The sequence below is a fragment of the Salvelinus sp. IW2-2015 genome, linkage group LG26 (genome assembly GCF_002910315.2).
Source record: "Salvelinus sp. IW2-2015 linkage group LG26, ASM291031v2, whole genome shotgun sequence".
NCBI lineage: Eukaryota > Metazoa > Chordata > Actinopteri > Salmoniformes > Salmonidae > Salvelinus > Salvelinus sp. IW2-2015.
In genome coordinates, this window is record NC_036866.1 from 38,049,266 (window position 1) to 38,076,089 (window position 26,824).

Genomic DNA, 26,824 nt, shown 5'->3' on the forward strand with positions numbered 1-26,824 from the left:
TCACACTCGGAGTCAAGTTGTTGAGTAGGCTAAATTAGCTGCATTAGCTAAGTGAGTGAAAGGTAAACTAAAGACTTGTCTCTRTCCCTCTCGTTCTTTCTCTGAAATYCCCTTATAGCCAGTCTCTCAACAATGACTAAATGCCCTTATAGCCAAACATGTACAGTGGATCTCTGGCGCCCTCCTCWGGCTATAGTGTGTTGTGAAAAGAAACAGCAGCCAACAGGTCAAGGCTGAAACATTAATCTGCTTGAACTTTGCATAAGATATMAATAAGTGGTTCATTCTTGGCTTGTTCGCCGTCCCATCCCTCCCCTTGTCCAGTGTCCACTCACCCATCCTCCCTGCCGGATGATGTAGTCTGCCTCAGCCTCCTCCAGGAAATTGACCCCCAGAGGAAGCAGGGTGGCCAGGATCTGTCCTTCTCCCTGTAGGGCCTGCAGCAGCACTAAAGGCACCAGCACCTGGGGACAGTGAGTGCAGAGTGTCAGGCCCAGTTCAAGACACTACCCAAAAGGAACCAGGATGGGTCAAATCAAAATGATGATGGTTCCACCAGGACTTTCAAAAAGGCTAAGGGGAGCTTCCACCACACATCAGATTTACGGCTGGCACGGTAATTGTATCATCATGTAACCGACGATAATGAATGAAGATAGTCATGAAAAAAAATATCTTTCATAACAGTAAAAATAAAATAATCCAATGTTATTAATCAACATCATATTCAAGTCGACAAACTTTACCCAAAAGCAGCAAAGTAGTTTGGCTTACATCTAACAACAGATAAGGAGAGACGAGATAAAAGTAGCTAGTTTTAGAATTTTGTGTTGTGAATTAAACAGCTGACTGAAGGCGGGACATATAGATGAGGTCCGTTTGTGATAACATGGACTCTTACGTGATTAAACTTTGTTGCTCGTTTCAGCAAGGTGTTGTAGCAAACCAGTCGTCGGTTGCCTTTGTGTGTCTTTTTTGCTATTCAAAACAATAAAACGGTGACCGTGGTCAATTGGCTGACAAATAACCGTCATTCCAAGTTCCATGATCGTCACAGCCCTAATCATATTCCTTAGGATCTGCAAACACCATAGTCCTAAGAGCTAGGGAAAGAGCTTCTAGGTTGTTTCTGAACTAGGCCTAATAGGTTGTCAGGCAGTAACAGCAGGTGCACAGTAGAGATCCCTCACCTTGGTCCAGCCGCTCTGCGTGTGGCAGGAGACGTCTTGTGCTGCTTCTCTGAAACGCTCGTAGTCCAAAGGCCTGCCAAACGAACACACAGTGATCATTCGTCAATGACCTTGAAAGTAACTTGAGAAATGCATGCGTCACAGAAAGATGGTTTATAAATATGATTAAGATCATTTAGAAACACACACATTCCTAGCCTGTGATATGAGTAATGTCCTTACATTTCTGTAACTTGAGAAAATTAAACGGAAGCCTATATGCTAGTTTGGTGTCATTAATTAAACCTATATTGAGTGTTCCTTAGAAGAGGGCTCCCGAGTGGAGCAGTGGTGTAAGGCACTGCATCTCAGTGCAACAGGCGTCACTAGAGTCCCTGGTTCGAATCCAGGCTCTCACATCAAGCWGTGATTGGGAGTCCCATAGGGCGGCGCACAATTTGGCTGGGGTAGACAGTCATTGTAAATAGGAATTTGTTCTTAACTGACTTGCCTAGTTAAAAAAGGTTAATAATTTATTTATAAAAAATACATTCTATCATTAAAAGCACAATAAAAAAACTGAAGTAGTCATGCAATACAACCTTTCACAAAAGGTCCATGTGCTGTTCTGAACTTGCTAGACAGGAACACTTTCCCTAAGACAGTATTGAAAGMCACCATCAACTCCACCTTGACTTTAGGCCTACAGTACAGGTGAGCCAGAGACGCATGCATATTTATGCTGATGAGGCTACCCAGGCACTGATGTGCTGTCTGTATTCAAGTACTCTTGAAGGCACTGACACGCATGTCTTTTCCCAACCAAAATGGTCAACTACCAAACTAATAGGTTTCAACAACGTAGGGAAAACAGCAATACACAGTTTACTAAATCTGTTCTTTTAAAAAGGGTGAACAGTGAACTCTACAACTGGCTACTCATGCTGCATGCACACACAATGAGAGAATGTTAGGCTAGATGTCAGTTCTCCCCTGGTGTACCCCTCTCATTGAAGCCACAAAGGTCAAGGCAGACTCCAATACTGCAGGCATTGTTTTCATAAAACAGGATCCCCATTATAGTAAATGGGAAGATGGCAGTCTTCATGGATAAAACAATAAAAAGCATCCTGGTACCAATAATTGCTTCTCTTACACCAGATGTATGTCCTTGAACCGTCTATTTTAAAGTCGCACACAGAGTAAGTTATGATAATTTAGTAGTACAACAGCTAGCTCCATGTCTTTATACAGTTGAAGTCAGAAGTTTACATACACCTTAGTCAAATACATTTAAACTCAGTTTTTCACAATTCCTGTCATTTAATCCTAGTAACAATTCCCTGTCTTAGGTCAGTTAGGATCACCACTTTATTTTAAGAATGTGAAATGTCAGAATAATAGGAGAGAGAATGATTTCAGCTTTTATTTATTTCATCACATCCCCAGTGGGTCAGAAGTTTACATACACTCAATTAGTACTTGGTAGCATTGCCTTTAAATTGTTTAACTTGGGTCAAACGTTTTGGGTAGCCTTCCACAAGAAGTTTGTTGAATTTTGGCTCATTCCTCCTGACAGAGCTGGTGTAACTGAGTCAGGTTTGTAGGCCTCCTTGCTCACACACGCTTTTTCAGTTCTGCCCACACATTTTCTATAGGATTGAGGTCAGGGCTTTGTGATGGTCACTCCAATACCTTGACTTTGTTGTCCTTAAGCCATTTTGACACAACTTTGGAAGTCTTTGTCCCCACGTGCAGTTGCAAACCGTAGTCTGGCTTTTTTATGGCCGTTTTGGAGCAGTGGCTTCTTCCTTGCTGAGCGGCCTTTCAGGTTATGTCGATATAGGACTCGTTTTACTGTGGATATAGATACTTTTGTACCTGTTTCCTCCAGCATCTTCACAAGGTCCTTTGCTGTTGTTCTGGGATTGATTTGCACTTTTCGCACCAAAGTACGTTCATCTCTAGGAGACTAAATGCGTCTCCTTCCTGAGCGGTATGACGGCTGCGTGGTCCCATGGTGTTCATACTTGTGTACTATTGTTTGTACAGATGAGCGTGGTACCTTCAGGCGTTTGGAAATTGCTCCCAAGGATGAACCAGACTTGTGGAAGTCTCCAATGGAGCCCGGATCTCAATCCTATTGAGCACGTCTGTAAGCTGTTAGTGTCTTAACGACCGTTTTGGGAGTTATTTGGATTGTCTTTGAAAGACAGGGTCCTGAAAAATTTCTTTTTTTGTTATGTGTGTGTATGTATGTATATATATATATATATATATAAACGTTCGTTAAGACACTAACAGCTTACAGACGGTAGGCAATTAAGGTCACAGTTGTGAAAACTTAGGCCTAAAGAGGCCTTTCTACTGACTCTGAACACACCAAAAGAAAGATGCACAGGGTCCCTGCTCGTCTGCGTGAACGTGCCTTAGGCATGCTGCAAGAAGGCATGAGGACTGCGGATGTGACATGTTGCAATGTCCGTACTGTGAGACGCCCAAGACAGCGCTACAGGACGGACAGCTGATCGTCCTCGCAGTGACAGACCACYTGTAACAACACCTGCACAGGATCGGTACATCCGAACATCACACCTGCGGACGGCAACAACACCAGGAACGCACAATCCCTCCTTCAGTGCTCAGACTGCTTGGCGCTGTTGTAAGGCAGGTCCTCACCAGACATCACCGGCAACGTCGCCTATGGGCACAAACCCACCGTCGCTGGACCAGACCGAACTGGCAAAAAGTGCTCTTCACTGACGAGTCATGGTTTTGTCCCACCAGGGGTGATGGTCGGATTTGCGTTTATCGTCGAAGGAATGAGCGTTACAGCGAGGCCTGTACTCTGGAGCAGGATCGATTTGGAGGTGGTGGGTCCGTCATGGTCCGGGCGGTTGTCATTGCAGGCAATCTCAACGCTGTGCGTTACAGGGAAGACATCCTCCTCCCTCATGTGGTACCCTTCCTGCAGGCTCATCCTGACATGACCCTCCAACATGACAGAGCTCCACCTATACTGCTCGTTCTGTGCGTGATTTCCCGCAAGACATGATTGTCAGTGTTCTGCCATGGCCAGCGAAGAGCCCGSATCTCAATCCCATTGAGCACGTCTGGGACCTGTTGGATCGGAGGGTGAGGGCTAGGGCCATTCCCCCCAGAAATGTCCGGGAACTTGTAGGTGCCTTGGTGGAAGAGTGGAGTAACATCTCACAGCAGTCCATGAGGAGATGAACTGCAGTACCTAATGCAGCTGGTGGCCACACCAGATACTGACTGTTATTTTTATTTTAACCCCCCACCCCCTTTGTTCAGGGACACATTATTCAATTTCTGTAAGTCACATGTCTGTGGAACTTGTTCAGTTTATGTCTCAGTTGTTGAATCTTGCTATGTTCATACAAATATTTACACATGTRAAGTTTGCTGAAAATAAATGCAGTTGACAGTGAGAGGACGTTTCTTTTTTGGCTGATTTATTTTATATTCCCGCAGGAGGCCTTTTGGTTAAATAAATAAAAAAGTACCCTGATACTCAATGAAAGGGGTAACACTGTGCTAGCCTGCAACGTCACTTCCTGGAATAGCTCAAACTGCGCGTGTTATGCCTACATAAATTGCCTACATGAGACGCCATCTTAACCAACCTCCTTGGCTTCAAATGCTCTATCGAGTATTCACATTGAAATGAATGGTGCCACGTGATCGATGGTTTTGTCCATTCATAGATTGTTATTGGTGTATACTGCAGAACAGACACTCACGCACTGAGGAGTGTGTGTACAGCGGAGGCCAGGTGTGTGTCCAGGTCTCTGGTCACCCGGTCGCCCAGAGCAGCAAGGCAGTCCTCGATGGAGCTCTCTGGGTTGGCAGGGCTGAACACTGGAGACATGTGGCAGTCGAAGCCTGTACTGGAGAAGGCTGCAAACACACACCCAATCATTTCTTTAACAGACGTCTGTGTTGTGAGGGCATACAATATCTGTGCTGTGTGCGCGCGCACATCCTCTTACAGGCTGAGATCTCGTGTTCCAGTTGCCTCAGCTCTTCCTCTATCTGTCCTTTCATCACTCTGTTCCGCTCTCTCTCCATCTCTCTGTCCACAGCATACTGGTCATCTCCTGGAAGGGAACACAACACCCTGATACTCAGCTAACAGTCACATGTGACATATTTACAATCAATGACATCATTATCTATGTTTCCACTTTTCCAGTGATGTTTTTTGGTCGACACTTAGAAAGTTGTCATGGAAAACAGACGAGACAATTGCCTGCTACAGTATGTTTCCACTGAACGGAAAAACAGCTGGACGTCAGAAATAAAAAATATATACATCTTTTTTTTTTTTTTAAACACTTCAGCAAAAATCTAGCGTCTAATAAAAATTAAATGGTTAGAGGTTTCCATTATCCAAATTGCGCATTAGTAAATTGGTGACAGCCTGTATGCCTTCCCTCCTATTCTTTTCATGTCTCAGGTATATTGCCATATTGTAATATTTGTGCCAACTTATCGCCACAGTCCATATGGTGAAACTTGCACTCCAGTAGACCTGAAATACAGAGACACACAAAAGTATGAACAACCCTTCAAATTAGTGGATTCAGCCATACTCATTGCTACAGGTGTATAAAAAAATATTTAAAAAACAAGCACACAGCCATGTATGTATGCATGTACAGTGCATTTGGAAAGTATTTAGACCCCTTGACTTCTTCCACATTGTCAAGTTAGCCTTATTCTAAAATTTATTAAATCGTTAGTCCCCCCTCAATCTACCCACAATACCCTATAATGACAAAGCAAAGACAGCTTTGTTGAATTTTTGCAAATGTATTAATAATAAACATTTACATAAGTATTCAGACCCTTCACTCAGTCCTTTGTTGAAGCACATTTGGCAGRGATTACAGCATCGAGTCTTCTTGGGTATGACGCTACAAGCTTGGTACACCTGTATTTGGGGAGTTTCTCCCATTCTCTGCAGATCCTCACAAGCTCGGTCAGGTTGGATGGGGAGCGTTGCTGCACAGCTATTTTCAGGTCTCTCAAGAGATGTTCGATCGGGTTCAATTCGGGCTCTGGCTTGGCCACTCAAGGAACTTCAGAGACTTGTCCCGAAGCCACTCCTGCATTGTCTGGGCTGTCTGCTTAGGGTCATTGTCCTGTTGGTAAGGTGAACCTTCATCCCAATCAGAGGTCCTGAGCAGGTTCCCTCCAGATATGACGCTTGGAATGCAGGCCAAAGTGCTCAATCTTGGTTTCATCAGACCAGAGAATCTTGTTTCTCATGGTCAGAGTCCTTTAGGTGCCTTTTGGAAAACTCCAAGCGGGCTGTCATGTGCCTTTTACTGAGGAGTGGTTTCTGTCTGGCCACTCTACCATAAAGGCCTGATCAGTGGAGTGCTGCAGAGATGGTTGTACTTCTGGAAGGTTCGCCCATCTCCACAGAGGAACTCTGGAGCTCTGTCAGAGAGACTATCAGGTTCTTGGTCACCTCCCACGATTGCTCAGTTTGGGCGGGCAGCCAGCTCTAGGAAGAGTCTTGGTGGTTCCAAACCCCTTCTATTTAAGAATGATGGAGACCACTGTTCTTGAGGACCTTCAAAGCTGCAGAAATGCTGTGGTACCCTTCCCCAGATCTGTGCTTTGACACAATCCTGTCTCGGAGCTCTACGGAAAATTCCTTCGACCTCATGGTTTTGACGTGCACTGTCAACTGTGGGACCTTTTAATATAGACAGATGTGTGCCTTTCCAAATCATGTCCAAATCATGTCCAATCAATTGAATTTACCACAGGTGGACTCCAATCAAGTTGGATGATGAATGGAAAAAGGACGTACCCGAGCTCAATTTCAAGTCTCATAGCAAAGGGTCTGAATACATCTGTAAATAAGGTATTTGCAAACATTTCTAAAAGCCTGTTTTCACTTTGTCATTATGGGGTATTGTGTGTAGTTTGATGAGGATTTTTTAAATATTTTTTATCCATTCTAGAGTAAGACTAACGTAACTAAATATGGAAAAAGTGAAGGGGGTCTGAATACTTTCCGAATGCACTGCAGGTATGTAAGTATGTATGAATCCTCTATGGCACAGTTGTAKATTTTTTGGTCCTTAAATAAAAGAAAGTATACCAGTTTCATTCATCACAGATTTTCTTTAACCAGTTTTGGCCTTTAACGCAGGGCCGACAGGCACGTTCCTTACCTTCTTCCACTTGCTTCTTACATTTTTGCGGAAATGCTGCAATTAGTTGCTTGTCATTTTGGACAGAGCAGACATTTCCATATATTTTTGTTAGCTGCATGTGTGACATAACTCAACCAYTCCTATTTATGATTATTGTAATCTTCGTAATTTACAAAACATTTATTGTTTAACCATAGGGTTGCAAAGGGTCGTAAACTTTCCGGTAAATTTCCGGGATTTTTCWGAAAATATTCGATGGAAGTTAAGCCTGGGAATTTGGGGAATTTTGCTTAAATACATTTTTTTTCTTCAAGTTAGCTTATAACAGTGATTTTCTTTTGATACACAAGGCAATTCTAGATCATGTGCATATTTTGGTAAAACTATCCCCAATTCAAACTCCTTCCATTTAAAGAACAGCGTACATGTTGGACACCAAGTATGCTGGCAAGAGCATCCTGTCTGGTGCAGAGATCAACAACTACCTTTAAAACAGGTAGTTAGGTAAGGACACAAGCAAATAAGTAAACTGGGATATGACTAAAGACTTAAATCAGGGTGATTGTTCCACAAATAGGCAGGTGTTGTCCTTTCCATGGTAGCGAGATCTTATTTTTTTACTAACCTTCTATTAACATATACTGTAATAAGAATGTATTATTTCAGAATATGAAAACCGTCAGACCATTTTATTGGTAAACTACCCGGTAACTTAAAAGTCGTATTTTTTTGTGATCCAATACGTAAAATAGTACACTTATCAATTTGGTTGTAATCCAGAAAGGTTAGAAAAATATCTAGATCCTCAGGCTGTGGAGGGATGCAAATTGTTGATTTAAAAGAAACCATGAATCCGAGTACAATGACCCCTTTGATTTTAAGCCGTGGATTTTTAGCCCCTTGATATTATAGTTGGATCTGATTTTAATAGCTAACATTGATGGTCATATGAAATAGTTATGCCGATAGTGGACAACTTTGTTTTACTCCGACAGTTAAATACTTTAAGTAGCCATTATTTACCATTTTACACATAGGGTTACTACACACACGTATGTGGACACCCCTTCAAATTAGTGGATTCAGCCATCTCAGCCACACCCGTTGCTGACAGGTGTATAAAAATCGAGCACACAGACATGCAATCTCCATAGACAAACATTGGCAGTAGAATGGCCTTACTGATGAGCTCAGTGACTTTCAACATGGCCAAGTCATAGGATGCCACCTTTCCAACAAGTCAGTTCATCAAATTTCTGCCCTGCTAGAGGTGCTCCGGTCAACTGTAAGTGCTGTTATTGTGGAGTGGAAACGTCTTGGAGCAACAATGGCTCAGCCGCGAAGTGGTAGGACACACAAGCCCACAGAACAGGACCGCCTAGTGCTGAAGCACGTAGAAATCGTCTGTCCTTGGTTGCAACACTCACTATCGTGTTCCAAGCAACATCAGCACAAGAAGTGTTCGTCGGGAGCTTCATGAAATTAGTTTCCATGGCTAAGCACACAAGTCTAAGATCACCATGCACACTGCCAAGAGCCGACTGGAGTGGTGTAAAGCTCGCCGCCACAGGACTCTGGAGCAGTGGAAACGCAGTCTCTGGAGTGATAATCTCGCTTCCTCATCTGAAAGTCCAATGGACGAATCTGGGTTTGGCGGATGCCAGGAGAACACTACCTGGCCGAATGCATAGTGCCAACTGTAAAGTTTGGTGGGGGAGGAATAATGATCTGTAGCTATTTTTCCATTGTTTGGGCTAAGCCGGTTAGCTCCAGTGAAGGGAAATCTTAACGCTACAGCATACAATYACATTCTAGACGATTCTGTGATTCCAACTTGTGGGAACAGTTTAGGGAAGGCCCTTTCCTGTTTCAGCATGGCAATCCCCAGTGCACAAAGCGAGGTCCATACAGAAATGGTTTGTCGAGATCAGTGTGGAAGAACTTGACTGGTCTGCACAGAGCCATGACCTCAACCCCATTGGACGCCTTTGGGATGAATTGGAACACCAACTGCAACCCAGGCCTAATCGCCCAACGTCAGTGCCAGACTTCACTAAAGCGCGTGGTTGAATGGAAGCAAGTCCTCGCAGCAATGTACCAACATCTAATGGAAAGCCTTCCCAGAAGAAGTGATGGCTGTTTTAGCAGCAAAGGGGGGACCAACTCCYTATTAATGCCTATGACTTTGGAATGATATGTTCGACGAGCAGGTGTCCACATACTTTTGGCACATTATGTCAGAAAATGCCTTATAAATTCTAAAGCCTTGGTTAAAAACAAGTTGTCATCCAATAGGCTTTGATTACACTTCCACTATGCTCGCAACATGGAAATTCTGTAAGAGTAATATATATGCCAATTATTTGATGGTCCGACCGCATTCTGTTCCCCATGAACACTTCTGGTGCCAGCGAAAACGATGTAAGTAGTCAAGACGATTAGCTTGATTGAGCCTCCACCACAGTTTGAACATTCGGATCAAAATTAAAAATATTAATTAATATTACCCCTTTTGAGTTTCGTTGCACTATCCACCCCCCCACAAGCTCAGATGTTCAACAGTTTCTCCAACACCGATCCCAACTCAAGAGTAGACTTGTGCATGTGCATGCAGTTGTAGCTGTTTAAGAAGGCATGCCAAATTGAGCAAGAATGGGGAGATTTGATTAACCAATGTCTAGTCCTAACTGATGTATGCTGGATACAGCCCTTTCCCCCGGAACACACACACTCGCTGGTCCCCCATTGTGACAATGTTCAAGCACCTCTGTGCAGTCAGACCATTAAATTAATTTGTGCCGCCAGGGCCACAATAATTTGCCCACTCTCTGACTGTCAGTGTGACCCCCCTCCCTATACGGCACCACAACAAACCTGCCAACAGAGGGACGCCCACCAAAACTCACAGACCAGGCAAGGAGGGCATTAATCAGAGGCAACAAAGAGACCAAAGATAACCCTGAAGGAGCTGCAAAGCTCCACAGCGGAGATTGGAGTATCTGTCCACAGGACCACTTTAAGCCATACACTCCACAGAGCTGGGCTTTATGGAAGAGTGGCCAGAAAAAAAGCCATTGCTTAAAGAAAAAAAWATAAGTAGGCACATTTGGTGTTCGCCAAAAGGCATGTGGGTGACTCCCCAAACATATGGAAGAAGGTACAGATAAAACTAAAATCGAGCTTTTTGGCCACCAAGGAATATGCTATGTCTGGCACAAACCCAACACCTCATCACCACAGTGAAGCATGGTAGTGGCATCATCGTGCTTTGGGGATGTGTTTCATTGGCAGGGACTGGGAAACTGTTCAGAATTGAAGGAATGATGGATGGCGCTAAATACAGGGAAATTCTTGAGGGAAACCTGTTTCAGTCTTTCAGAAATTTGAGACTGGGGCGGAGGTTCACCTTCCAGCAYGACAATGACCCGAAGCATACTGCTAAAGAAAAAACACTCGAGTTTAAGTGGAAACCAATCCAATTGAGAATCTGTGGTATGACTAAGATTGCTGTACACCAGCAGAACCTATCCAACTTGAAGGAGCTGGAGCAGTTTTACCTTGAAGAATGGGCAAAAATCCCAGTGGCTACACGTGCCAAGCTTATAGAGACATACCCCAAGAGACTTGCAACTGTAATTGGTGCAAAAGGTGTCTCTACAAAGTATTGACTTTGGTGGGTGAATAGTTATGCACGCTTAAGTTTTTTTGTCTTATTTCTTGTTTGTGTCAAAATAAAAAATATTTTGCATCTTCAAAGTGGTAGGCATGTTGTGTAAATCAAATGATACAAACCCCCCAAATAAATACATTTTAATTCCAGGTTGTAAGGCAACAAAATAGGAAAAATGCTAAGTGGGGTGAATACTTTTGCAAGCCACTGTACCTTATTTCATTCATGTAGGGCTTAATGCTCCTGAAGTAATCTATTCAAAATCAAATATTCTTCTTTGCCATTATTTAGTTGTGATATGGTTCAGTCAGCCAGATGCACAGTGCAAACATTAGTTATGTGCAGAACCTCTGTTACTGACTGTATGGTGTAATAACTGCAGTCCACAAATGTACACATGCTGTAGGCCTATGTAATGGTTTACAGGGAGGTTAGAAGGTACCAACATTTTTTAAACTGTACTCTATGGAGACCCACCTACACAGAGCAAAGTTAAACCTTTGTTCAATGCTCATCACTATGACAGTCACACTTACAAGGCAAAGTAGCAGCAACGCACTCCATCTCCGCTGAGTGTAGACCCCTCTCAGGTGTGGATATTAAATATACACCAATTACCAAACACAGCAGTCATGGATGGATTGACATTAGAGTATGCTATAGGCCATGGGGGACAAACAGCACTGAGATGTACATATCATTAAAACATGTAGTGAATGTACACACTCCCTTTTCAAGCTGCTCTCTCCTCCCTCACCTTCTCCTCCTCTCTCTAGCAATACACGCTCTGCTCTCATTGCGGGCTTACAGGCCCAGATGCACACCACTCATTCACACACACACTGGTGAATTATTCACAACATCCATTGCATGTTGCTGGGGGCAGGCAGAGACCCACATGACAGGGCACACACAGCCCTCCCTCCCGGTACTCCTCCACATCTCTCCAGCCCGCTCACTGGTTAGGAAACAAACAATGCAGCCACTCAGCCAGAAAGGACCGTGGGAGGGGGCGAGTGTGATGCAGAGAGATTTCATTGGGCCGCTGTGGATGATGCTCGGTCAGTTCACACTGCCTCTGAAGCGGATTTGGTCAACTCCACTATGCTGTTAACTTGCCAGCTATATGACTGGGCCCAAGGCTAGCCTCCTCCTGCTCTCATTTGTTTGGAAGCAAGCAGCACAGCTAAAACAAGGCATCTGCCAACACGCAATTTCTCCTTAGATAAAGTGAGAATGGTTTGCTCAAGTCCATTGTCAAGAATTAAATAGAACTGATCAACTAGCGGTACTCAAATACTGTACTTATTTCTAGGAAAGGGATGTGTCAAAGGGAGGCAGGACTCTTTATCCAGGTAACGCTGTCTAATGCCAAGTACATCAGCCAATTTCCACACATCAAGCGTCTCATTCCCCCTTAAACCCTCTGCTGGCCGCTCACACATGAACTCACTCAGTGAGAAGCAATGAGGCTCCCTGTTGGTTTTCCCAGCCAGGCTAGGTGCTGGTTCAGCAGTCCGGCCTGCGCCTCTCTTTTCTCTTGACCGGTGGCGTGTGAGTAATGCTACGGGGATTGCACACGACAGGCTGTCAGAACAAGGAGTGGGCCGAGCGGAAAGCAGGGATCAGGCACTCGTCTCCACATTACCCACTCCGGTCGAAAGGAAATACGGAGGTCCAGCTCTTCCTGTCAGAGCAAAAAGGTCTTTGCCTTTCATAGAGAACAGTCAGACTTGTTCTTTAACCATGGCAATCACATGGGCACATGCCAGACCTCAGAGAACCCCAGACCACTGCTCCTACAGGGCTGTCACACCGTCCGTAGTTAGAGCAGGTCAGGCTAGTTAATGGAGGAGTTTGTAATGGTTCCATTTTGTAGATCAAACCATTTCCCACCCTAACGCCAGTGACTGTCAACTAGGTTTGGACGATGTCAACCTCTGTCCTATCATGGTTATATTCTCATAAAACATTGTGATATACCATAGTATCACCCCCTATTGGCCAACCCCCTAAAACATTTTGGGAATAAAAATTGTAATATACAAAAACTGCTAAAACCAAAGTTGTGCTATAGCGTGAAATTGCATGCAACAACTAGATGAATCATGTTGAATCTGCTCCTTTAATTCTCTATCTCCAACGCACTAGACAACCAGTTCTTATAGCCTTTAGCCGTACCCTCATCCTACTCCTCCTCTGTTCCTCTAGTGATGTAGAGGTTAACCCAGGCACTGTAGCCCCCAGTTCCACTCCTATTCCCTAGGCGCTATCATTTGTTGACTTCTGTAACCGTAAAAGCCTTGGTTTCATGAATGTTAACATCAGAAGCCTCCTCCCTAAGTTTGTTTTATTCACCGCTTTAGCACACTCCGCCAACCCTGATGTCCTAGCCATGTCTGAATCCTGGCTTACGAAGGCCACCAAAAATCCAGAAATGTCCATCCAACTACAACATTTTCCACCAGGATAGAACTGCCAAAGGGGGTGGAGTTGCAATCTACTGCAGAGACAGCCTGCAGAGTTGTCATGCTATCCAGGTCTGTGCCCAAACAGTTCGAGCTTCTACTTTTAAAATTCCACCTTTCCAGAAACAAGTCTCACCGTTGCCGCTTGCTATAGACCACCTTCTGCCCCCAGCTGTGCCCTGGACACCATATGTGAATTAATTGCCCCCCGTTTATCTTCAGAGTTTGTACTGTTAGGGGACCTAAACTTGGATATGCTTAACACCCCGGCCATCCTACAATCTAAGCTAGAAGCCTTCAATCTCACAAATCATCAAGGAACCTACCAGGTAGAACCCTAAATACGTAAACAGGCACCCTCATAGACATCATCCTGACCAACCTGTCCTCTAAATACACCTCTGCTGTTTTCAACCAGGATCTCAGCGATCACTGCCTGCGTCCGTAATGGGTCCGCGGACAAACGACGACCCCTCATCACTGTCAAACGCTCCCTAAAACACTTCAGCGAGAAGGTCTTTCTAATCGACCTGGCCTGGGTATCCTGGAAGGATATTGACCTCATTACGTCAGTAGAGGGTGCCTGGTTATTCTTTAAAAGTGCTTTCCTCACAATCTTAAATAAACATGCCCCATTCAAAAGAAATGTACAACTAAGAACAGATACAGCCCTTGGTTCACTCCATACTTGACTGCCCTTGACCAGCACAAAAACATCCTGTGGTGTATTGCATTAGCATCGAATAGCCCCCGCGATATGCAACTTTTAACTTCTTATGGCTGGGGGCAGTATTGAGTAGCTTGGATGAATAAGGTGCCCAGAGTAAACTGCCTGCTACTCAGGCCCAGAAGCTAAGATATGCATATTATTAGTAGATTTGGATAGAAACTCTGAAGTTTCTAAAACTGTTTGAATGAAGTCTGTGTATAACAGAACTCATACGGCAGGAAAAACCTGAGAAAAAATCCAACCAGGAAGTGGGAAATCTGAGGTTTGCCTATCCAATACACAGTGTCTATGGGGTCATATTGCACTTCACAAGGCTTCCACTAGATGTCAACAGTCTTTAGAACCTTGTTTCAGGTTTCTACTGTGAAGGATGAGGGAATGAGAGCTGATTGAGTCAGGGGTCTGGCAGAGTTCCACGAGCTCACTCAGGCACGCCCCCGTGAGAGGTAGCTGCGTTCCTTTTCGTTTGTAAAGACAAAGGAATTCTCCGGTTGAAACATTATTGAAGATGTATGTTAAAAACATCCTAAAGATTAATTCTATACATCGTTTGACATGTTTCTACGAACTGTAATGGAATGTTTTGACTTTGTCTGGCCTGCGCGTCATGAATTTGGATTTTTTAACTAAACGCGAACAAAAAGGAGGTATTTGGACATAAATGATGGACTTTAACAAAACAAACATTTATTGTGGAACTGGGATTCCTGGGAGGGCATTCTGATGAAGATCATCAAAGGTAAGTGAATATTTATAATGCTATTTCTGACTTCTGTTGACTCCACAACATGGCGGGTACCTGTATGGCTTGTTTTTGTGTCTGAGCGCCGTACTCAGATTATTGCATGGTGTGCTTTTTCCTAAAAGTTTTTTTGAAATCTGACACAGCTGTTGCATTAAGGWGAAGTTTATCTATAATTCCATGCATAACAATTGTATCTTTTAGCAAAGTTTATTATGAGTATTTCTGTAAATTGATGTGGCTCTCTGCAAAATCACTGGATGTTTTGGATGCAAAACATTACTGAACATAACACGCCAATGTAAACTAAGATTTTTGGATATAAATATGAATTTTATCGAACAAAACATACATGCATTGTGTAACATGAAGTCCTATGAGTGTCATCTGATGAAGATCAAAGGTTAGTGWTTAATTTTATCTCTATTTCTGCTTTTTGTGACTCCTCTCTTTGGCTGGAAAAATGGCTGTGTTCTTCTGTGACTAGGTACTGACCTAACATAATCAGATGGTMTGCTTTCGTCGTAAAGCCTTTTTGAAATCGGACACCGTGGCTGGATTTACAACAAGTTTATCTTTAAAATGGTGTKAAATACTTGTATGTTTGAGGAATTTTAATTATGAGATTTGTTGTTTGAATTTGGCACCCTGCAATTTCACTGGCCGTTGTCAAGTTGATCCTGTTAACGGGATCTCAGCCGTAAGAATTAAGGGAAGTTAGGAACCAATATACACAGGCAGTTTGGAAAAGCTTGCCTTTGCTTTCCTAACAGAAATTTGCATCCTGTAACACAAACTCCAAAAAGTTCTGGGACACCGTAAAGTCCATGCCCACTGCACTGAGGCTAGGAAACACTGTCATCACCGATAAATTTACGACAATCGAGAATTTCATTAAGCATTTTTCTACGGCTGGCCATGCTTTCCACCTGGCTACCCCGGGCAACAGCTCTGCACCCCCACAGCAACTTGCCCAAGTCCCCCCCCCCCCCATTACTCCTTCACCTAAATCCAGATAGCTGATGTTCTGAAAGAGCTGCATAATCTGGACCCCTACAAATCAGCCGGGCTAGACAATCTGGACCCTCTCTTTCTAAAATTATCCGCAGCAATTGTTGCAACCCCTAGTACAAGTCTGTTCAACCTCTCATATCATCGGAGATCCCTAAAGATTGGAAAGCGGCCACGGTCATCCCCCTCTTCAAAGGGGGACACACTCRAGGCCCAAACTGTTACAGAACGATATCTATCCTACCCTGCCTATCTAAAGTCTTCGAAAGCCAAGTTAACAAACAGATCACCAACCATTTCGAATCCCACCATACCTTCTCCGCTATGCAATTTGGTTTCCGAGCTGGTCATGGGTGCATCTCAGCCACACTCAAGGTCCTAAACGATATCATAACCGCCATCAATAAAAGACAATACTGTGCAGCCGTATTCATCAACCTGGCCAAGGCTTTTGACTCTGTCAATCACCACATTCTTATCAGAAGACTCAAAAGCCTTGGTTTCTCAAATGACTACCTCGCCTGGTTCACCAACTACTTCTCAGATAGAGTTCAGTGTGTCAAATCAGAGGGCCTGTAGTCCGGACCTCTGGCAGTCTACGGGGGTGCCACAGGGTTCAATTCTCTGGCCGACTCTTTTCTCTGTATACATCAATGATGTCGCTCTTGCTGCTGGGGATTCTCTGATACACCTCTACGCAGACGACACCATTCTGTATACTTCTGGCCCTTCTTTGGACACTTAAACATCCAGACTAGCTTCAATGCCATACAACACTCCTTCCGTGGCCTCCAACTGCTCTTAAATGCAAGAAAAACTAAATGCATGCTCGTCAACCGATCGCTGCCCGCACACACCCGCCCGTCTAGCATCACTACTCTGGATGGTTCTGACTTAGAATATGTGGAGAACTACAAATACCTAGGTGTATGGTAAACTCTCCTTCCAGACTCACATTAAGCATCTCCAATCCAAAATGAAATCTAGAAATTGGCTTCCTATTTCACAACAAAGCATCCTTCACTCATGCTGCCAAACATACCCTGGTAAAACTGACTATCCTACCGATCCTTGACTTCAGCGATGTCATTTACAAAATAGCCTCCAACACTCTACTCAGCGAATTGGATGCAGTCTATCACAGTGCCATCCGTTTTGTCACCAAAGCCCCATATACTACCCACCACTGCGACCTGTATGCTCTTGTTTGCTGGCCCTCGCTTCATATTCATCACCAAACCCACTGGCTCCAGGTCATCTATAAGTCTTTGCTAGTTAAAGCCCGGCCTTAGCTCACTGGTCACCATAGCAGCACCAACCCGTAGCACACGCTCCAGCATGTATATTTCACTGGTCATCCCCAAAGCCAACTCCTGCTTTGACCGCATTTCCTTCCAGTTCTCTGCTGCCAACAACTGGAACGAATTGCAAAATTCACTGAAGCTGGAGTCTTATACAGTTGAAGTCAGAAGTTTACATACACTTAGGTTGGAGTCATTAAAACTCGTTTTTTCAACCACTCCACAAATTTCTTGTTAACAAAATACAGTTTTGGCAAGTCGGTTAGGACATCACTTTGTGCATGACACAAGTAATTTTCCCAACAATTGTTTACAGACAGATTATTTCACTGTATCACAATTCCAGTGGGTCAGAAGTTTACATACACTAATGACTGTGCCTTTAAACAGCTGAAAATTCCAGAAAATGATGTCATAGCTTTAGAAGCTTCGGAGGGGCTAATTGACATTTGAGTCAATTGGAGGTGTACCTGTGGATGTATTTCAAGGCCTACCTTCAAACTCAGTGCCTCTTTGCTTGACATCAAAGAAATCAGCCAAGACCTCAGAAAAAAATGGTAGGCCTCCACAAGTCTGGTTCATTCTGGGAGCAATTTCCAAACTTCTGAAGGTACCACGCTCATCTGTACCAACAATAGTACGCAAGAATAAACCACATGGGACCACGCAGCCGTCATACCGCTCAGGAAGGAGACACATGTCTCCTAGAGATGAACATACTTTGGTGCAAAAAGGGCAAATCAATCCCAGAACAACAGCAAAGGACCTGGTGAAGATGCTGGAGGAAACAGGTACAAAAAGTATCTATATCCACAGTAAAATGAGATCTATATCGACATAACCGAAAGGCCGCTCAGCAAGTTAGAAGCCACTGCTCCAAACCGCCATAAAAAAGCCAGACTACGGTTTGCAACTGCACATGGGGACAAAGATTGTACTTTTTGGAGAAATGTCCTCTGGTCTGATGAAACAAAAATAGAACTGTTTGGCCATAATGACCATCGTTATGTTTGGAGGGAAAAGGGGGAAGCTTGCAAGCCGCAGAACACCACCCCAACCGTGAAGCACGGGGGTGGCAGCATCATGTGGTGGGGGTGCTTTGCTACAGGAGGGACTGGTGCACTTCACAAAATAGATGGCATCATGAGGATGGAAAATGATGTGGATATGTTGAAGCAATATCAGTCAGGCGTTCAAGCTTGGTCGCAAATCGGTCTTCCAAATGGACAATGACCATTTTTGTGGCAAAATGGCTTGAGGACAACAAAGTCAAGGTATTGGAGTGGCCATCACAAAGCCCTGGCCTCAATCCTATAGAAAATGTGTGGGCAGAACTGAAAAAGCGTGTGCAAGCAAGGAGGCCTACAAACCTGACTCAGTTACACCAGCTCTGTCAGGAGGAATGGGCCATAATTCACTCAAATTATTGTGGGAAGCTTGTGGAAGGCTACCTGAAACGTTTGACCCAAGTTAATGTAAAAGCAATACACTCAATTATTATTTGGTAGCATGTAAACTTCTGACCCACTGGGAAAGTGATGAAAGAAATAAAAGCTGAAATAAATAATTCTCTACTATTATTCTGACATTATACATTCTTAAAATAAAGTGACGATCCTAACTGACCAAAAACAGGTTATTTTTACTAGGATTAAATGTCAGGAATTGTGAAAAACTGAGTTTAAATGTATTTGGCTAAGGTGTATATAAACTTCCGACTGTATATAGATTTTTCTATTGTGTTATTGACTGTACGTTTGTTTATCCCATGTGTAACTCTGTTGTGTTGTTTCTGTCGCACTGCTTTGCTTTATCTTGGCCAGGTCGCAGTTGTAAATGAGAAGTTGTTCTCAACTGGCCTACCTGGTTAAATAAAATTGAAATAAATAAAATAAATGTTGTTGAAAGCCTGGGCAGAAGCTAAGTGCTGGCAAATATTTTCTAAAACAATTTTCTGGTGGAGATCCAGCATGGATCGCTCACATGGAGAAAACTGACAGTCAACTGACGAGGAACAGGCCTTACTGTAATGAGTTAGTTTATAAAAACATGGGCTGGATAGAAGCGAAGTCTACCATCTTCAGAAATTGATAATAATTGCTTTGCCTCATCCTCCTCTCTTAATAGGCTATTGTTTATCATCTCTAATAAAGCTGTGATTGAGACCAGCCTATAAGACTCCGACTTCAATTCTTGCTCTTTTTGAAAGTGGCAACTTCAGGACAATAGTGCCTTCTTAGGCTATTAGAATATTTGGGAAATAGGTTTCTGTTTATAAAACTTGAAATGTGTCTTAAAGCTTTTATAATAGGCCTAGTATGAGGATAGGTTATTGGCCATTTGGTTTTCAACCTCACATGGATGGATTTTCCTGCCCCTCACGTATTATTTCTTTCTTAATAAGCTTAAACTTGTCAAATCGATTTTTCTATATTGATATGGTTTCTTCTCTCATGATTAGTCCCCTGGCCCTATTACGTTTTAGGCTATTCAAACAACTCTGTTCAATGCATTCATTGTTTGATCGGGAGAAAAAGCATACATGTATGAAAGCGTAGCCTAGCCCAAAGTAATATTTAATGGAGAAGGGAATATTGCCTAGGTTTTTGAAAACAACTAAACAGAATATAGTTAAGGAGTGTCCATTATAAAAACAAATAGGAATAGGCAGATTACTCTGAATGTTTTTAATTTGATATATTTCACCTTTAGTTAACCAGGTAGGCTAGTTGAGAACAAGTTCTCATTTGCAACTGCGACCTGGCAAAGATAAAGCAAAGCAGTTCGACACATACAACACAGTTACACATGGATTAAACAAACATACAATCAATAATACAGTAGAAAAATCTATATACAGCATGTGCAAATGAGGTAGTATTCGGTATGTCCCTTGTGTGCTGCCCTACTCCATTCTTTACTGCATGTTGCCAATCATCGTTGATAGATGATACCGTTGTAATATCGCCCAACCCTACTGTCAACATTACTAGATTCTGTTCTGTCTCCACATAACTAGGGTAGAGATACCAACATGCTTGGAAGTGGTGCCAACACAAGCTGCCCATCCATTCTGTAAAGGCATGGTAGGACTCCAGGAAGCTTCGATTGACACATGCGTGCTGACCATGTTTGTGTGAGCTCCCAGAATTAGGACAAGAAAAGACTAACAGTCCACTAGCTCAACCCAGGCAGAATACAGAACAGCCTCTGTACTAAAGCTACTGGGCAGGTTTTCAAGCCAGAGACCAAGACAGCAATTACATATTTCTAATGAGAGCCAATGAAAAGGAGGATGGGCACTGGCAGGCAATCTGTATAGACGGTGTCTGCACCCCAATTATTTACCGAAGTGGGCACTCGTACACGCTCTCGCATTGGTATAAACAAAAATGCTTACATCAATTTTAAATACATGGTGGAGAGTGTGCTAGTGGTGGAGAATTGGGAACGGGAAGCAGCCCATCCATAAATCCTGATTTAGTGTGAGTGGTAAGGGGGTGCAGCCTGTCCCTTACCTCCGCCAGCAGTGGACAGTAGCTGGGAGGGGGGAAGGAGGCCCAGGTAGTTGAGAACAATGTACTTAGTCTCATAGTGGAAACCCTCAGGCACAGAGGTGGAGCACAAGGCAGCCATTGAAGAGATGCAGGGTCAGACTCTCAGGCACATGCAGTCAAATGTGGAAAAATATCAAACTTCTGAAAGTAGAAAGAAAAGCACACTGGTTATTACAGTCAAGGTATCTAGTAAGAGCATATATGGGTGTAAGGTCAGAAACAAAGTAGGAAATGTACAAATTAAGCACTGTGCACATTTCATCCAGTCATGAGGCACAAAAACACATGGTCAAAACTACTTTTTGGATTGCATGTATGGGGATGACACCAGAAGCAGAGACAAAGCCTGAGGCACCAACAACTCAACATCTGTTCATTAACAGCATAGCCTGGCCACTATCTCATCATACCATTCATATCATGGTGCGACTGCAATGATGCACTGCAACTACAAACTCGAGGCAATTTTTTGCATGAATGATATGATAGCTACATTTTCAGTAGACAGTGTATCCAAACACAAAGCACCTTTCACAACACACATTGAGCATGAACCATCAAGTTGTTACAGTATTTAGTCAACATTTGAGTACTGTTCGATACCCACGATAATCGTTAGCTAATTCAGCTAGCTATAGCTAGTGTACTACTCACTACACAATGTCAGCCTACACTGAGCGTACTAACCTAAAAAAGCAGGGTCCGTTAAAGATCAATATGGCACTACAATTGAAGAGAAAGTTCATTATCGTAAAGACACACTATCTTAGACTATGACACACGACTTACTCGTTTCCAGAGGCAAATGCAGTCCTGACAAAGGCACGTGTTGAGCAACAAAACTTGAAACACGTTCCACACACTAGTACCGGTAGTAACAWAACAGTTATGGATGTCACCAGGGTATGTCGAGTTTTTTTTATCTCGGTCCTTTCCAACAAAAACTTGCCCCGCACGTCTCTAATTTAGGGGCTGGGTAGCCATCATGAGGATAACATGCGCKTCAGTTTATTAATTGCATAAACACACTCATGGTATACAACAAAATGCTCATATGCTTGTTGTATTTATAATATGTAAAAAAAGGTGTCATATCATGTATTTTGATTATCCACCCTGTTATCATCAATTACATTATTAAATTATCATCAAATTATTTCTCAATTAAATTAGCTACTGTATATGGTCAAGTGTATTTTGATGTTCTAGCGCCTGAGCAAAATAAAGTTAAATTAAAATGTGCAAATTTCTTAATAGGAAAAAACTCCAATACAGTAGATATGAATATTGTACTTTACAGAAAGAAAAATTAAAACATTTAATAAAATGATTCCACGCAGACCAAAAATGAGAGTTGTAACTAGGGTTGCCAGGTCAACGCTTTTTGGGACCAATCAAAAAAGACAACAAGGCCTGAAAACTAGCCCAACATTTCTTTTCGSAGCAAGAGAGGAGTTGCCACATTTATCCAATAGGTGTCTTCATAATGACAATGTAAAAACAACTGGTAAAATTGCTTTACCTTTTTCTCTGCATTTCTCTCTTTGTTATTGGTTCATTAAATCAAAATATGTAATCTGAACTATAGAAAGGATTGATAGTGAATGATGAAGACATGTTTTTTTTCTTCCAGAAATGAAATCATAATCAAAGTTCTTGACACAAACCTACTACCATACCACGTTCAAATGCACGTAAATATTTTGCCTTGCCCATTCACCCTCTGAATGACACAATCCATGTTTCAATTGTGTAATGGTTTAAAAATCATTATTTAACCTGTCTCCACCCCTTCACCTACACTGATTGAAGTCGATTTAACAAGTGACATCAATAAGGGATCATAGCTTTCAACTGGATTCACCTGGTCAGTCTATGTCATGGATGTTTTGCACACTCAATGTACATTTATATGATGGTGTGTATAGACATTATGGACAGTATATCAATAGAAAAGGTGTGTACAGCAGTATTAAATATAGGATGAGCCTTGACTAGAATACAGTATATACCTATGAAGTGGGTAAAACATTAWYTAAACATTATTAAAGTGACCAGTCTTCAATGACTATGTACAGTGCATTCGGAAAGTATTCAGACCCCTTGACTTTTTCCCCATTTTGTTACATTTCAGCCTTATTCTAAAATTGATTAAATCGTTTTTTTCCATCACAATGCCCCACAATGACAAAGCAAAAACAGGTTTTTATACATTTTTGCAAATGTATAAAAGAMAAACTGAAATATCACATTTACATAATTATTCAGAAGCAATACTCAGTACTTTGTTGACGCACCTTTGGCAGCGATTACAGCCTAGAGTCTTCTTTGGTATGACGCTACAAGCTTGGCACACCTGTATTTGGGGAGTTTGTCCCAATCTTCTCTGCAGATCTTCTCAAGCTCTGTCAGGTTGGATGGGGAGCGTCGCTGCACAGCTATTGTCAGGTCTATTCAGAGATGTTCGTTCCGGGCTCTGGCTGGGCCACTCAAGGACTTTCAGAGACTTGTCCCGAAGCCACTCCTGCGTTGTCTTGGCTGTGTGCTTAGGGTCGTTGTCCTGTTGGAAGGTGAACATTCGCCCCAGTCTGAGGTTCTGAGTGCTATGGATCAGGTTTTCATCAAGGATCTCTCTGTACTTTACTCCGTTCATCTTTCCCTCGATCCTGACTAGTCTCCCAGTCCCTGCCGCTGAAAAACATCCCCACAGCATGATGCTGCCACCACCATGTTACACTGTAGTTATGGTGCCAGGTTTCTTCCAGACATGACACTTGGCATTCAGGCCAAAGAGTTCAATCTTGATTCTCATGGTCTGAGAGTCTTTAGGTGCCTTTTGGCAAACTCCAAGCAGGATTTCATGTGCCTTTTACTGAGGAGTGGCTTCCATCTGGCCACTCTACCATAAAGGCCTGATCGGTGGTGCTGCAGAGATGGTTGTTCTTCTGGAAGTTTCTCCCATCTCCACAGAGGAACCCTATAGCTCTGTCAGAGTAACTATCGGGTTCTTGGTCACCTCCCTGACCAAGGCCCTTCTTGCTCAGTTTGGCCGGGCGGCCAGCACTAGGAAGAGTCGTGGTGGTTCCAAACTTCTTCCATTTAAGAATGAAAGAGGCCACTGTGTAATTGGGGACATTCAATGCTGCAGAAATGCTGTGGTACCCTTCCCCAGATCTGTGCCTCGACACAATCCTTTCTCGGAGCTCTACGGACAATTCCTTCGACCTCATGGATTGTTTTTTGCTCTGTTGTGCACTGTCAACTGTGGGACCTTTTAATATAGACAGGTGTGTACCTTTCCAAATCATGTCCAATCAATTGAATTTACCACAGGTGGACTCCAATCAAGTTGTAGAAACATCTCCAGGATGATCAATGGAAACAGGATGTATCTGAGCTCAATTTCGAGTCTCATAGCAAAGGGTCTGAATACTTATGTAAATAAGGTATTTCTATTTTTTACTTTTAATACATTTGCAAAAATAGTTTTTGCTTTGTCATTATGAGGTTTTGTGTGTAGATTGATGAGGATGTTTTTTATTCAATACATTTTAGAATAAGGCTGTAATGTAACAAAACGTGGAAAATGTCAAGGGGTAGTGTAGCATGTGACAACAGCAGGATCGTGTCAAGGATAGCATCCCAAATGAATACATAAATACCACTTGAAGCTTGATGATGAGTTGATCATTTGAGTCAGCTGTGTAGTGCAGAGGCAAAAATAAAAAATGTGCACCCCTTTGAGACACCAGGTCTGAGAACCACTGCTRTTCATTGGGACCACTTCATCAGCAGACAGGCTTTCACAGCTCTCTGTATCTGAGGACATAAAATATCACAAGAAACCGGCTTCATTACACTCATATTAGACAGCACTGAATATTATGTTGCTATCATCTCTGTCCTCAGTTTCTCTTTCTAGGGAGTGGAACTACACAAAAGTACCTGCCCTATCCAGAATAGCCTACTCTCTCCCTTCTTAGAGAGCTGGAGCTGCTATCCTTTCACCCTCTTCCATGGCTGTTAGCTAGCTACCTACAAATGCATTTGGAGTTGTGTTTTTAATGGCTGTTAGCTAGCTAGCTACAAATGCATTTGGTATTGTGTTTTTAATTTAGAATGATAAATACATCAAGATAGCTAGCAAAGAGATATTTAATTCACTTAGCTATCAATACAGTATGTAAAGTTGGCTATCTAGCTACGTTAGCAGCTCATTTTGTTTGCCTGAACTGTAGCTAGCTAGCTAATGATACATAGTTTTTTTTTTTACATTTTCAAAATGTATTTACTTACTTGAATAGGTTCCCTCGGCCATGTGGATGATTGGAGAAAGGGCAACAAAGTCTGTTTGTCACCAAAGTGGTTTAGAGCATATTACTATTTACCTGTGAATAAATTCATTAAACAGAGAATGGATTAAACTATTTACCCATTTAATAACCAGACCTTCATACAAACTTGCTATGCTGTATTCTTGACGCACAATCGAACGTGCTGCCGCTATATGCTGCCAGCACAKCCACAAGCGAGCCACTTTGGGCTGCCGGAGCGGCACGAGGCAGTTAACGGCGTACTGATGTACACGAGCCTGAAGGAGTGTTCAATTATGAGTGTGCTATCTTACGAGTGTGAATATACATTAAAGTTAGCATGTTTCTGCCTAGAGGTGCTTTACATGCCAGACTTACGTCCTGTGTTCTTATACATATTCTGGTCCTGGTACTGATTCATTGTGTGTACTCTCTAGGGCTAGGCCATAGTCCTAGCCGGTGGGTGGATTGGGGGATACTGGTGACAATTATTGTAATTTATTGGTCTTGTAATAAACACTGGCACTTTTGTTAACTCTGTCAGTTATTTGTGTTTAACTTGTACAGTTCACATATACTTCAGAAGGGCAGGTAGCCTAAATACACGCACGCACACACAGGCAAAGAGTTTCAGCTTGCAGGCAGACACTGGAATACATTTCAGTGACAGTGAGGGCTTTACATAGGTGATTTGTTGCGTGTTTTTGTGAGACTAGAAAAAATGCCTGGAATGTAAAATAACGTTATTAACCGGTTCCCAAGCTTTTAAAATAATGGTTCTATTCCGGAATAGTATGTACTTCGGGATGGTGCTGAAAAAAGTTAGTCTTGAGCCTAGCAGACTCAACTCTGCGATGGAGTTGAGCGGCGACTGGAGCTCTGCCATGTGTAAATGTGGGATATTCTTTGGGTGCTGAAATCAGTCGTTTTTGATAACTTATGTGATGTCAGAGCTCCAGTTGCCCACACTAGTTGCCACTCAACTCCATCGTACATTGTGGAGTTGAGTTTAATCACCGATCTCAAGCCCTGTACATAGCAAGCTAGCTAGCTAACATTGGCCAGAAAGTTGAAGTCAAGAGAGAGGCACGTAGTGGCACAGAGGTGAAGACAGAGAGAAACCGATTTGTTCCATTAGTCAATTTATAATAGTAGTGATTGATTTAATAGTAGAATACAACTCCCTCAACGTACTGGACTCATGATGGATCTCCTCTTTCCTTTCTATCTTCCTCCAGAGGGATGGATGACTGATTTCTATACTCCAGTTGAAAATGTGATTCTTTTAGAGCAATATGACTTGTATTAACACAATTTCACAATGTTTTCTGAAAGAAACATATGTCTTAACCATTTACTATCATCACTTATATAGTTCAGATTAAATAATTTGGTGTGATAAACCAATAACAAAGGGAGTAATGCAGAGAACAAGGTAAAGCCAATTCAGCAGTTGCATTTAGATTGTCAATATGAAGACACCTATTGGATAAACGTGGCAACTCCCCTTTCTGCAAAAAAAATGTTGGGCTAGTTCAGGCCATGAGAGCGGGTTTTGAGTATTCATTGGCTTAGAATTTTCATTTTACCTGGCAACCCTGTCAATTGCGCTGCGGGTCCTCCATCTCAACATGTTACGGAAAGTAAGACAAATATGCGCGGCACT

General features: G+C 42.7%; 1 protein-coding gene across 3 annotated transcripts in view; it reads right to left on the reverse strand.

The window, feature by feature from the left end:
* Window positions 1-21,835, reverse strand: part of LOC111952668 (bcl-2-like protein 13) — a 38,890-nt gene extending 17,055 nt beyond the window's left edge. Inside the window, exons 1-6 of one of the 3 annotated variants that reach the window (XM_023971560.2) lie at window positions 21,635-21,835; window positions 20,807-20,986; window positions 5,183-5,290; window positions 4,934-5,090; window positions 1,191-1,263; window positions 336-464 (exon numbers count right to left, since the gene is read on the reverse strand). In XM_023971560.2, the coding sequence (XP_023827328.1) occupies window positions 336-464; window positions 1,191-1,263; window positions 4,934-5,090; window positions 5,183-5,290; window positions 20,807-20,924 (585 nt within the window). In that variant the 5' untranslated portion in view covers window positions 20,925-20,986; window positions 21,635-21,835. The other 2 variants (XM_023971561.2, XM_023971562.2) reach the window with 2 other exon arrangements.
* Window positions 21,836-26,824: the final 4,989 nt, after the last annotated feature.